This window comes from Arvicola amphibius, chromosome 2 (genome assembly GCF_903992535.2).
Source record: "Arvicola amphibius chromosome 2, mArvAmp1.2, whole genome shotgun sequence".
NCBI lineage: Eukaryota > Metazoa > Chordata > Mammalia > Rodentia > Cricetidae > Arvicola > Arvicola amphibius.
The window spans coordinates 70180812-70194503 of NC_052048.2; the positions used below are offsets into that span (position 1 = coordinate 70180812).

Below are 13692 nucleotides of genomic sequence, written 5' to 3' on the forward strand. Positions count from 1 at the left end.
CAGGTCCTAGGTGACTGATTTATGGTTTTCCATTTGCTGAAAGCAAACACCCTGATGTCTATGACCCACTTTCTGTTGGTGCTCTCCTGGGGGTTTGCATTCCTTCAGCGATGTTTGTGCATTAAATGTCTCAGCTGGTTGACACTGTGCTGATGATTAAAGAGTGTGTAATATCAAAACAGACAGCGGCCAGTGCTGACATGAGAGATCCTATGTAGGAGCAGTTCATGCTTACAAAGTCACTACAGTAATGTCCCATGAGTGCTGACGGTAGGGTATAGGGTACACGGTTTTATGGAAGAAGGCTCAGGTAGATTGGCTAAAAAAAATGGTTTTCAAAAGGTGGGAGCCAGGTAAGTGCTATGTCATATGATAGGTGTGTATTGGATGTCAGCAACTGACTTAGACGTTTCATGAAGAAAGAACAGCTTTGAGTCTCTCTGGCAGCTACAAACAGCACAAGGGAAGGAGGAGTGTTTCTAAAATCCACAATGTGTCTATGAGCCTGAGGCTGCAAGTCTCCCTGCAAACACTTAACACAAGCCTTATGTACGTTCCACTTTTTCACAGGAGCTGAAGGACCCTCACTGTAGGGATGAAATGGCTGCTGCCCGTGGAGCCCTGAAGAAGAATGCCACCATGCTGTACACAGCCTCCCAAGCCTTCCTCCGCCACCCAGATGTTGCTGCAACAAGAGCCAACCGAGATTATGTATTCAAACAAGTCCAAGAGGCCATAGCTGGGATCTCCAGTGCTGCTCAGGCCACCTCACCCACCGATGAAGCCAAAGGCCACACAGGCATTGGCGAGCTGGCTGCAGCCCTGAATGAGTTTGATGTAAGTACCTGGCTAATACTTACAGAGTGTGCATTTGCCACACACACAGACACACACAAACACATACACAGAGAGACACACACAAACACACACACACATCTCTATGTAGTATATATACAGTATACATATATATGCACGAAAGGATACCATATTTTGCATAATTTAAGGGATACCATTTATTACAGGCACATAATAGCATATACTGTTTTTCTTTTAAGATTTTTTTGACAGGAAGATAAACTGTATGGTGTGTATTACTGTTACTGGGAACTGAAAATATTGGGAGAGCCTAGTAAACTAATCTTTAAAGAATATAACAACTATGTTTACGAGGTCTGATCACTGCCAGATACAAGGAATGCATCAGCTCCAAATCATTTGTGTAATAAATTTCATTATAAAGGAGACAAATGTAGCTGGGCTTAGATTGCATCTACACTGTGTCTTAGTGGAAAACTGCCCACAATACCTTCAGTATAAATTAGTGACAAGCAAGCCCTATTTCCCTAAACCCTACCTTGGAATCTAGTCTTTTGTATGCATGCCTTCTCTCAGGAGTGCCAAATGCAAATCCCATAAAATACCTATCTTGCTGATGGAATAGCCTAGAATGGGACACAGGAGACTTCCTCTGCCTGGACCATGGTCTTGCTGCGTAAGTGCATGAGGGGTGCAGTCATTAGCAGCCAAGGATGAAAGAAAGCACACCTCCAAGATCCAGGTGTGGATGGGCTCATCTGTGCAGTCATTTATCCTCTAGCATGTGATCCTGCTAGAAAAAACATGGCGACTCCTAAATTCCCAGACTCTTTCTCAAATGGGTATTTTGTTCCACAGTGGAGTGGGGGCAGTAGAAAAAGGAATAGAACACAATTCACAGGAGAAAAAAAAACTTGTTTTGCTTAGATGTTGCTGGGAAGGATGGAGACTTTCTATTGGGGGAGTGGACATGAGCTTTTTGCAAGCAATGATTAGCTAGTGGCAAAAGGAGAGGATCCTGAGGAGAGCAATGTGTGCCCAAGGTGCGAGGTGGAAAATACACCTGAGCTGAGGAATAATTGCAATATTATGTATTCTGAAAGCTCTGAGATCTTTTCTTCTCTCTTAATTAGACAGTCTCTGTGAGTGTACACATGTATACTTTCTTACACATATACACATATTCCTAAATATATATATTTGAACTCACACCATATGGTGACTTTATAGGATTCTTGAAAAGTGTTGAATTTTGTATATGTTTGTGTGTCTCTGTGTGGGTGTGTGCCTGTGTGTGTCAGAGCATGCCGAAGCCTGAAGAGACCGATCCCCTGAAGCTAGTTTCAGGAACTTGTGAATCGCCCAGCATGAGTGCCGGGAATCAAACTTGGGTATTCTCCAAGTGCAGCATGTGCTTTTAACTGCTGAGGGGTCTCTCCAGTCCATTATCAGGTTTTATGTAAGAAGTAAATCTGAATTTAGTAATTAATTGAATGTATTTATTGCACAAATGGAGACTCGGTGCCATCTAGTTCCACGTGCAACACTTCAGCATGCAGCTCCCAATTTTTAAAAAAGAGTGACGGTTGCACATAATGTTTGCAAACCTCCATGAAAATCAGTAGAGCTGTTCATTCTATTTTGTTACTTATTTTAATTTCTTCACTTGTGCTAAAAATACACAAAATATAGATGCGCAGTGCCAAAAACAGAATAGACTTTTCTCTACTGAAGGGCAGATCTTATTCTGTGGTGTGTAACTCTGGGACACAGGACAGGAAGGCTATTGACTCCTTCAGTACTGCCCAGACAGCAGCAATAAAATGACGATGGATTTTTCAAGCTCATTAAAGTGCTGATAAAGGTTTTTTTTTTTTTGAGTAAGAAAAATGAATACAGCCATATATTAAGAAGGAAAACAGTAGATCATACACTCAGATATTAAAGCATGGTGTATTGCAGCTTTAAATGCATATTGAAACAAAAAAGTCTCACTTTTAAATTAGTAAAAAGTCACAAATAATCTAAAATGCAAAAAAATGCTTTTAAAATATGGCAGTAAAAAACTTAATTAAGAAAGTATTGATTCCTTAGTCATATTTGATTCCATCCTTTTTATTACATAATGATTTTTTGTGATTGAATCGCAAGCAGTGAAAAGTGGCGGGAAGATAACACAAAACTTCCTGACAAAGACCCGTCAGCTGCTGCCACCTGCTGTCCAGCAGTGGGATGGCTCTTGTTCCCTTCTTTCTGATGCTCTTCTGGACTTTGTAGGTACACACACACAGCATACACCAACAGAGAGAGAGAGAGAGAGAGAGAGAGAGAGAGAGAGAGAGAGAGAGAGAGAGAGAGAGAGAGAGAGAGAGAGAGAGAGAGAGAGAGAGAGAGAGAGAGAGAGAGAGAGAGACAGAGACAGAGAGAGACAGAGACAGAGACAGAGACATAGAGAGAGAGAGAGAGAGAGGGAGAGGAGAGGGAGGAGGGAGAGCAGGGAGAGGAGAGAGAGGAGAGAGAGAGAGGAGAGAGAGAGAGGAGAGAAAAAGAGAACTAACATTTTTACAAAATGAAAGATGGGTTTCTTTGGCTCCCACTTTCAGAAATTTTAGCCAAGGCTAATTGAATTCTTGTTGGAGCCCATGAGTGAAGTATGACAGGAGCACATAATGGGACAAGATGTTCACCTCAGCATGATAAGTAAGTGAAAAAGAGATAGGTGAGACCAAGGCCCCAACACCCCTTCAGGGATATACCCACCAGCTCCCATCAGTACCCCTGGGAGGGTCTAACCTTGAACACATGATCTACAGAGGACACTTATACAGCTCATACTACAGATACTTAATGTCATTTCACTGAGTTAAAACGCTAAGCGCCATGTTACTGTCATTAGTGGTAATGGCCATGTTGATAAATGGCCTAATGGCTACTGAATGCATTGACAGTTTAAAGAGTTATATCCCTGCAATGCTGAAGTGGGAAGCGCTGTGTAAATAGAGGGCATGGTTTCCTAGTTCGTATTTCTCTTGTCTTAAAATTGAATTTGAGAGGCAATCTGTATTAGTAGTTATGAATGACAGTTTCAGTTTCTATGGGAGGTTATATGTAGATGTGGCTTAAAATCTTATAGTTAGGTTTGCGGAGCAGTTTCCCCAGTAAACTTTTTATTGTACAAACATAAGGAGCTGAATTCAAAAGCCAGCATCCAAGTAAAAAGACTAGACCAACAATGAACACTATAATCTCAACACTATCCTTGGGGGTGGTTGCTAGACACAGGAAGAGCCCTAGTACTTGCTGACCACCCAGTCAGCTGATTCAGTGAAGATCCTATCTCAAAAATTCAAAAACAAAACGCAAAAGAATAAAGAATAATACAAATTTTTTTTAAAAAAGAATAAAAAATAACTGAAGAAGCTATCAGATGTTGTCTGTTGTCCTCTGGCTTACACATATGCACATACACACACACACACACACACACACACATGCACACATGCACACCTATGAGCATACACACAAAAACCTCACGGTTACTCAGAATAAGGGGAAACTGGTATTTTTAACATCCAACTGTTTAAAATCATAGGATTGTATGTAGTTGGTAGTTGTAATTAGGGCTCAATGCTCACCCATCTTCTGCCACCACTTACATTTTTTTAAAAAAAAAATCAATGCAGTGATTGGCAGAGAAAAACAATCCAGGGTCTAAAACAGGTATTGTAACAATTAGAAACTGCCAAGAGAGCCTCTAATCATCTGGCCACAAAAGTGAAATGATTGTGGATCAATGGGAAAGTCATCAGAGTTTCGATTGTGGGAACTGGTAGAAGTTAATTCAATCCTGTGACACTGTTCACTGAGGAATTCTGTGCAGATTATTTTTTAACAAGTAATGACTTCTCATGTGTAAGTCAAACTACAAGATCAGGTTTGATTGCTGGGAAGCTTTAGAGCATGGAGAAAACCTTAGAAGGTAATGCGGGATTTTCTATGGTAAAATAAAAAGATTTCTCTTTAAAAATATGTTTTTTCTACATTGGCCTTTAACTCATTATGTGACATAGGTTGACCTTAATTAACCTCATAGTTCTCCTGCTTCAGCTCATTAGTGCTAGAACATGTCACCACACCACCTCAAGTGAAATTGTCAAATGAAATTGTAAAATAATGAAATTAATTAAAATAAAAGGGGCCAGATACATGGCTCAGCAGTTAAGAGTGTTCTTGTAGAGGACTAAAGCCCATTCTCAGCTCTCAGGCCATGTGACTTGCAACTGCTGTAACTCTAGCTCCAGGGGATCTAACATATTCTTCTGGTTTCCACATGCATCTACACCCACATCTACAAATGCACATAAACTAAAAAATAAAGTCAATCACTCATATCTTTCAATATATATTAGTTTAAATGAAATCATGAGTAGACTATTGACTTTCCCTGCGCTTAGCTTTTTCCATGTGACTTTGCTTTCCATTTGTCTGGTGGATAATCTCGTATTCTGACACGTTCCATTTCTTCTTCTTCTTCTACACTGTGTGACCCATGCCTACACAAAAAGGTATCCTTACAACTTCAAAATAGCTTGTGGTTGTTTGTAAAGCTGCATTCTGTCATCTGCCATCTCTTTTGTTTCTCTTTTCCAAGTTTGTTCCGTAGGTTCTGGGCCTTATCTGGGAAGATAAAAGTAGCTGTGCCTAAAATTAACCAGGGAATTGGGCTGAGCATAACGCTTCTGCTGTCCTCTTGGGCAGGCAGAGGGGAGGGAGCAGAGGAGCGTTGTTGTTCGGTAGTAGTCACTGACCAAATGCTATCCCCACTATGGGCTTCTTTCGGTGGACATAATAGCTGTGTAGCTCCATCCTAAAAAAAATGTGGTTCAGTACAGGATTTAATCACAGAAGCTCATATTAGGAATGTGCCCTTACAGAAAAGAGATTTCTGTATGTCTGGGACTATTCACAACTTCAAACTAGATTCTGAAGATCAGGAGTTAGTAGACAGTTGCAGTAGCGAATGGGAATTCTCTACAGGTGAGTTATGTCAGGGGCTCAGATACATGACCTCAGTGATTTGTGTAGAAAGAATCTGAAAAAGTCAGACCTTTTTGAATAGTGAAGTAGTTCTCTTTTCCTTTGTTTCAAAGACCAAGTGGGTGTTGTGTGGGCACTCTGGTGCACTCCTAGCAGACTAGGAGCTGCGAACCAAAGCTCTGGACACATCAGGGATTCTCAGAATCTCTGGTTTCTGGGTCTCTATGACCACAAGGAAAACGGAATGTATTTTCTTGGAGATAATTACTTTTCTGATAAGCTCCTTTTCCAGTCCCTTCTTGGCTCCTTACTAGGAGACTTCTGCACTATATATCTCCTTTGACATCATTCTGGGCACAACATCTGGGAAACCCCATATTAAGTGGTGAAGATCCTTAATTAGTTTCATTCTAATTAAGTTACATAAGAATGAAGAGAGAGGAGAACAGAAGGTCCCATCTAGATACTATAAATGCATTCATGAGAGAAATGCAAGCTGTAACTAACTGTTCAAAAGCAATTAGCAAAGTAAAGGACAAATGCATTAAAATGAAAGCCACTAAACAAACCTAGGACCATGCCCTACATCAAAACAATTTACTATTCTGAGTACATGCCTTTGAGAATTCCTGAGCTAGCCAGCTTTGTGGTTCATGGCTCCTTGAGGGACTGGAGCATCCATAGGACCATCTATACAATCTTTAAAACAATAGAATAGGGGATTAATTGTACTAATCAAAAAGCTTTTGCTTCTTTAGACTCCTTCATTAGAGATTTCTGAGGTAATATATGTTAGCAACTGACCTAACCTTACCTAGACATCAGGGTGAAAGATTTTCTGAGTACTGCCAATATTCAACACATGCATGGTTGCTTTTACTATGCTTGCTTTTCTTTAGTACCTCTATCAATAACTTTTAATCACACTCTGATATCTGTCCATCAAAGTGAGTGAGCATCACCAGAACTCTGGAACCCTGAGACAAGTGCAGGACTTAGATTCAGGAGACTGGAAACTTATTCCAAGCTCTAGATAACTGTGTAATCACAGGAACTGAGGTGCCATATCTTGTTCTAGTGTGAAGTTTAGCTGTAGGATAGTTTAGTTCTTTTCACAGAGAGTGAAAAGGGTACAAATGAGACATAGCATCAAAGATGTACAGAGCATGAAAGAGAAAATGCATACTTAGTAGAGATATTTACTACAGCGCATCAATGGCATTGTATGCACTTTGGTGCATAATGTGTTATTAAATTGTGTATGTGAGTGTGTGTGTGTGTGTGTATGTGTGTTTGAGTGTGTGCAAGGTTGGGAGGGAAGAGTGGAACAGAGGATGAATTCTTTAAGGAAGTGATCAATTTAGTTCTCATTTGTGTGTGTCTGTGTGCAAGCAAGCACATGCATGTGTGTCTTGCATTTAGGAGCACACAGAAGGCAGAAGAGTGGATTGAATCTTGTGGAGCTGGAATTAGAGGTGTTTGTGAACAGCCTGATAGAGGTTTGTGGATCTGAACTCTGGTGCTCTGCAAGACCACGTGCCTGTAGCCATGGTGTATTATCAATTGGCTAAGTATACATGCAGACCCATGCTTTGCAAACTCAAAATAAAGTCCACATTGGTGATTTTCTTATTTAGGTTAATTTAGGTTAGCTGTTTCTAGAGCTCCTTTAATGTGCACGATATGCTCATTCTAACTTTTCTTTAAAAGAAATTGTTTCCTTATTTGCTTGAGATAAAGCCTTACTATACAGCTCCAGGTGGGATTCCTATTCTTTTGAACCTGATCTTCAGTTACCTGAGGTTACTGGTATGTACCATCATACCTGGCTCTTATATAACATCAAGAACCAAAACCAAATGAAAAACATGATAAGAAAACCCAGTATATTTACTTACTGCAGGATTCAGAAATTTTCAGCAGCTTTCTTTCTCTAAAAGAAGTGCTTCTCAATCTACCTGCTCTTTCTCACTCATTACAGTCAATGTAGTTAGAGAAGCAATAGCCTTCTAGCATTCTTTATCGTACACTGACATCTGGTGGCCAAACACTACAGTGGTACCTTGTATCCTTACCAACATACCATGATTTAAGCCCAGAATGCAAGCAAGTATCTTTACTACATCATTGTGGACTGGCTTCAGAAAATGTTTGGTCTATTTTGTAACTTAATATTATGAAATATAAGTACTCAGTTGTTTCTGTTAGTGTCTAGAGCCATGGTATAGTAGCTAAGCTTGGTGTAAACAAGGATAGTTGTGAATAAAAATCCTCACGGGAAAACATAGATGGAACAGAGGGTTAGTCTATGTGTGGCCGTGGAACTCAGTTCACCAAGTTTATTAGACAGTTATCTTCCTTGACTTTTCTTCTCTAGACTCTCTCACCAGATACAATCACCCACAATCTAAAAGCCATGCTGTGGAATGCAGACTCCTTGCTTCTGAATGACATTTCCAAGGATTTATCAACCTAAGAATAAGTTCTGACAGAAGTGTTTGCTTTCCTATGTGGTAGGGAGGGTGGGGATAAACATACACACACACACACACATATTTGTGTGTACATGTTGGAGTGTGTGGGTGTTCGTGCATTCCTGTCTTGGTGTACACACATGCAGGTGGAGATCAGCGGATAGCCTCCAGTGTTGATTCTCAGTCATCTCATTTCTTGTCTTGGACAAAGTCTTTCATTAGCCTGGAGCTTTGCCAAGTAGTTCATGGTGCCTGGACCTTGCATTCCAGGAAACTTTCTGTTTCCCATTTTAGCATCATTGATTACAGGCATGTGTTTTCTTTTTGTTACAAGGATTCTGGCAATCCAAGCTTGTGCTCTCACACTTGAGAAGGAAGTGTTTTACCGAGTGAGCCATCTCCAAAGCCAATAATTATTTATTCTTCTCCTAACAGTTTTATTCTTCAAGGAATTATTCCAGGGCAATTTAATTTTATCTTGGACATTTCAGTCCTGAAAGGGGAGTATGTGAATTACTGAGCAAATAGGAAAATGAGATTTGAAATAATATTTTAATAATTACCACTAAAATCCTTGTTTCCCTGACTTTCAGGCTTTAAATAAAATTATTGTACTTCTAATCTTGTGTCCTTTTACCAGAGAAAAGTGTAAGAATCTATATTTTCCATGAGTAATTAATTTTCTTTATGGGGAAGATTGTCGGGTTCTATTTTTGGCCTTAGTACATTTTTATTTCAAATAATTAGTGCTAAGTGAAAGTCCAAATGCTAATATAGTTGATGAATATATTAAAGATTGTCCACATGGGACAACAAAGAGTATAATTTTGATTATCACTGATTTATTAGTTGTGTTTCAATATTGAAAACCACATGAGAGATTTTCCCTAATGAAGTGATTATGTTGAAGCATGTGGTCTATTTAAACAGCTCAATTATTCAGACAGGTTTATCATGTGATCTCTTACATTATTAGTGCTAATCTTTTAATTTTTTTAAAAAATTACTTTTACTTACATGTATATGTGTGCCTGCTTGTCTGTATTGCACCATGAGCACACAGATGTCCACAGAAGTCAGAAAGTGACATGAGCACCCCTGGAGTTACAGGCAAATATGAGGTACCCACACTGAGTGCTGGTGTTCAAACCCCTGTAGGAGAGGAGCAAGTGCTCTTCACTGTTCACTCATCTCTTTATTTCCAACAGGGTTAAGCTCTGATGAGCATTCCAGGTGTCAACCTTCTTATGCTCTCTATGGGAAGAGCATACAATCCTGGTGATACACCGAAAATATGCTAAGTAGTTATTTACATCTTTTTCTGATTTAATTTGGCTCAGTGGCACAGCACACATACACACATAGCATACTGTCATCCTCCTTGTTTCCTAAATTACTTATTCAGATTTCTTTTCAACCAAACTCATTTGGATGCTTCTCACACTTATGTTTCAGTAATGAATTAGGGAAAATTTGCTATTGCTTAGTAGATTTCTTCATTTCTCCAAAAAAATTCTGATTTTTTAAAGGAATTCATTGGTCATTGATGTAAAGCCACAGAAAAACACTTTCTCCCTCCCAGGTTTACATATAAGGAGCAGGTACACCCCACTTCTGGGAACATACAGTCTAATGTAGGCCACCACTGTTACCCTGATCTTACTAGCAAGCACTAGAGAGCAGAACACAGAGTAGAACAATAGAAATGCTTGTGGTTTAGTCATTCTCTGTATCTTCCTATTCTTGATCTTGTTTCTCCGTCTACTATGCAATTTCTGTAGTACATAGAGAGAATGAAGCCCAGAGAGATGCCCCCTCATAATATGTTTAAGTCTCGGAAGATAGCCCAAATAAGCAAGTCATGATGCCACATAAGCAAAATAAAATACTTTTTGTACAAATGAAGCTTCAGGGGGGGTCTTACCGGTGCTGAAGAAATACCTCAGTCAGTGGAGTGCCTGCCGACCATGCTTGGATTCCTGAGTTCAGTCCTCAGTACTGCATAAAACTCTGCTTGATGACTGATGCCTGCAGTGCAGCCACTGAGGAAGGGGCAGGAGGATTATGGGTTTGAGGTCATCCTTCTCCACATAGGGAGTTTGGGGCAGCTTTGGGGGGGGGCATCCCTCTCTCCAAAAATATAAAAGCAGAAACAACTCACAAAGGTCCTGAGGCTCAACCAGATCATCTTGCCTAGAGCTGTCTGGAGTTATCTTCAGAATGAGTTCCAGAGGTGACGCTTTGCTTCTCACATATGGAACTTTCCCCACCTTAGTAGATCAGGAAAATTATTGTTCGTGTGTCGGTTTTCAAAAATGTCTTGAGATCAACTACAAATTTGATCACATTTCTCCAGACAATGAAGAGTATAATGTTGGTCATCGTGACAAAATTTTCTGTTCTAATGTCTTTATCTTTACTTTCGCACCTTCTTTGAAAACTTTTTTTGTCTGTATCACCTCGTAACACACATAACAAGAGCAAGTGATTAGATCAGGAAGGAGACATTGGGAGGGAGAGGACAGAGCATGGCAGTTTTGCTTTGTGTGTGTGTGTGTGTGTGTGTGTGTGAATGCTTTCATGACAACTGACAGTGCTTCATGACAGTTGTCAAGGCCATGTGTGAACAAGTTTGTACCTCTAGTCTCTAAAGACTCTTCACAGTGACTAGCTCCCAGAAGTTTCACACCACCTTCTAACCATTCCATCCTGTGACCAAATTTTAATCACAATGGATATTTAAGGAACAGAATTAAACAGTTTTCTAGTCATTGTCTGTAAACTTATATTCCCAGCACTCAGAAAGCTAGGTTGGGAGGAACCTTTAACTTGAGACAAACCCAGGCTACATAATAAAAACCTGCCTCAAAAAAAGAAAATAAAACCAGAATTTATTAAATTACACCCAAACCAACTTACACATCCTTTGTCCCAACATAAACTTGGGGGCAAGGCATAAAATTCAGAAGGTGAATGCCGTATTTCTTTCTTTTTTAAAACAAAGTATATTTTATTTTATTATTTTTTTAATTTTTATTAAAAATTTCCGCCTCCTCCCTGCCTCCCATTTACCCCCTCCCCCCTCCACGCCCCCCCCCCCTCCTGTCCAGAGAACAGTAAGGGTTCCCTGCCCTGTGAGAAGTCCAAGTTCCTCCCCGCTCCATCCAGGTCCAGAAAGGTGAGCATCCAAACAGGCCAGCCCCCCCCCCCCCCCCCCCCCCCGCCCAAAGCCAGTATGCGTAGTAGGATCCAAATCCAGTGTCATTGTCCTTGGCTTCTCAGCAGCCCTCATTGTCCGCCATTTTCAGGGAGTCCGGTTTTATCTCATGCTTTTTCAGTCCCAGTCTAGCTGGGCTTGGTAAGCTCCGAATAGATCAGCCCCACCATCTCAGTGGATGGGAGCACTCCTCGCATCCCTCCTTCTGCTCCTCATTTGGACCTTGGGAGCTGAGTCCAGTGCACCAATGTGTGGCTCTGTCTATCTCCATCCATCGCTGGATGAAGGTTCCCTCATGGTCCTGACTTTCTTTCTCATGTTCTCCCTCCTTCTGCTCCTCATCAGGACCTTGGGAGCTCAGTCTGGCTCTCCAATGTGGGGCTCTATCGCTATCTCCATCCATCGCCAGATGAAGGTTCTTTGGTGATATGCAAGATAATCATCAGTATGGCTATAGGATCTGGCCTTTTCCGACTCCCTCTCCTCAGCTGCCCACGGAACTAGCTGGGGGCATCTCCCTGGATACCTGGGTACCCCTCTAGAGTCAAGTCTCTTTATAATCCTAAGATGGCTCCCTTAATTAGGATATATGCTTCCCTGCTCCCATATCCACCCTTCTTATATCCCAAGCATCCCATTCCCCCAAGCTCTCCCTATCCTCCCCTTCACGCTTTTCTCTCCCCATCTCCCCTTGTCCCCAACCCACCCCACCCCCAAGTTCCCAATTTTTGCCCAGCAAACTTGTCTACTTCCAATATCCAGGAGGATAACTATATGTTTTTTTTTTTTTTTTTTGGTTTCACCTTCTTATTGTCTTTTCAAGGATCACGAATTATAGGCTCGATGTCCTTTATTTATGGCTAAAAACCGATTATGAGTGAGTACATCCCGTGTTCATCCTTTTGGGTCTGGGTTACCTCACTCAAAGAATGCCGTATTTCTATGCCAAAAAAGAAACTGTAACACTTACATTTGATGGCTTAACTTATTTTATGAGCTGCTCATACATGGGACATAGGGTCCATATTGATACACAGTTATTGGCTTGAACCACAGTGTGATTCTTAAAATACCTCCCCTTGGTGAAAAAGCTGACTAGATGGGCACAGCGGTGTGCAATCATCTTTATTTGAAAGCAGGATCATGTTTGACACCATCAAATAACATGCTTATGAACCACATCACTGTGAAGTGAATTATTTTTTGCACTAGTTAATTTGAATGTGTGACACAAAAGTTCCCAAGCCTTGTAGTTCCCATTTCTGCAGTATTATACTGGAGACAGTATTGAGACAGAAAAATATCACTGAACAGCAAGACATTTTCCAAAGATTTTTTTAAAACAAAGATCATCACAGACTTGAAGAAAGATGACATTTGTAGTGAACTGCGGGAGGGGAGATTCATCTACAAGGAAGGATAATGTCCTTGATCTGCCATCAACACCCAGGGTGTGACAGCTTGTGACAGGTGGATGCACGCTGCTCTCACTTCTGATTCTCTTCTGACTACAGACCAGCATCACGGCTGCAGTCTGGAGCAGCCAAATAATCTGAAAGTGGCATAAGGCAACGGCTGGTCTTTATGTGATTATGTCATCCATGAGATTATCCTGCAGTGAGTATATAGGGAAAATAGTTTGGAATCACAATGACATCCCGTGTGTTTGTAAACATGTGTGAGTAATAGGTGTGTGTGTATGAATATATTTCATACTGTTTTTCATTGACCTTTGTTTTCCCCTTTTTTCATTTTTACTAATGATCATTTTCTAATTTCCTTATCTGTTTCTATGAACTAGGCTCTCCTATATCAGTTTATAATCAAGACAACCCCCCACAGATACACTCACAGGCCAACTAGATATAAATAATTGTCCCAGTGACTCTAGGTTGAGTCAGTTTGACAGTAAAAAATATCAGTCAACACAGTTCTTAAGTTTAACATCAGTGTTAACAGAGCAATCTACTGGAACTTCTCTAGCAGGAGGGGCTGCTCACTTCATAGACAGTTGTGCATGAGTGTGTGCATGAGTATTATGTATGTGCACATGAACTTGTGTGTATATGTATGCATTGTATATGTTCACATGTGTGTATGTGTATCTGTGTGTATATATGCATGTATGTACTGTGTTAGTGCATGTAT

General features: G+C 40.5%; 1 protein-coding gene across 5 annotated transcripts in view; it reads left to right on the forward strand.

Moving 5' to 3' along the window:
- Ctnna2 (catenin alpha 2) overlaps positions 1 to 13692 on the forward strand; it is a 994060-nt gene that overhangs the window by 205698 nt on the left and 774670 nt on the right. For all 5 annotated transcript variants that reach the window (XM_038318873.1, XM_038318875.1, XM_038318872.1 and 2 more), the window contains exon 5: positions 571 to 837. In XM_038318873.1, coding sequence (XP_038174801.1) covers positions 571 to 837 — 267 coding nt within the window. The remainder of the gene's footprint in view (positions 1 to 570; positions 838 to 13692) is intronic.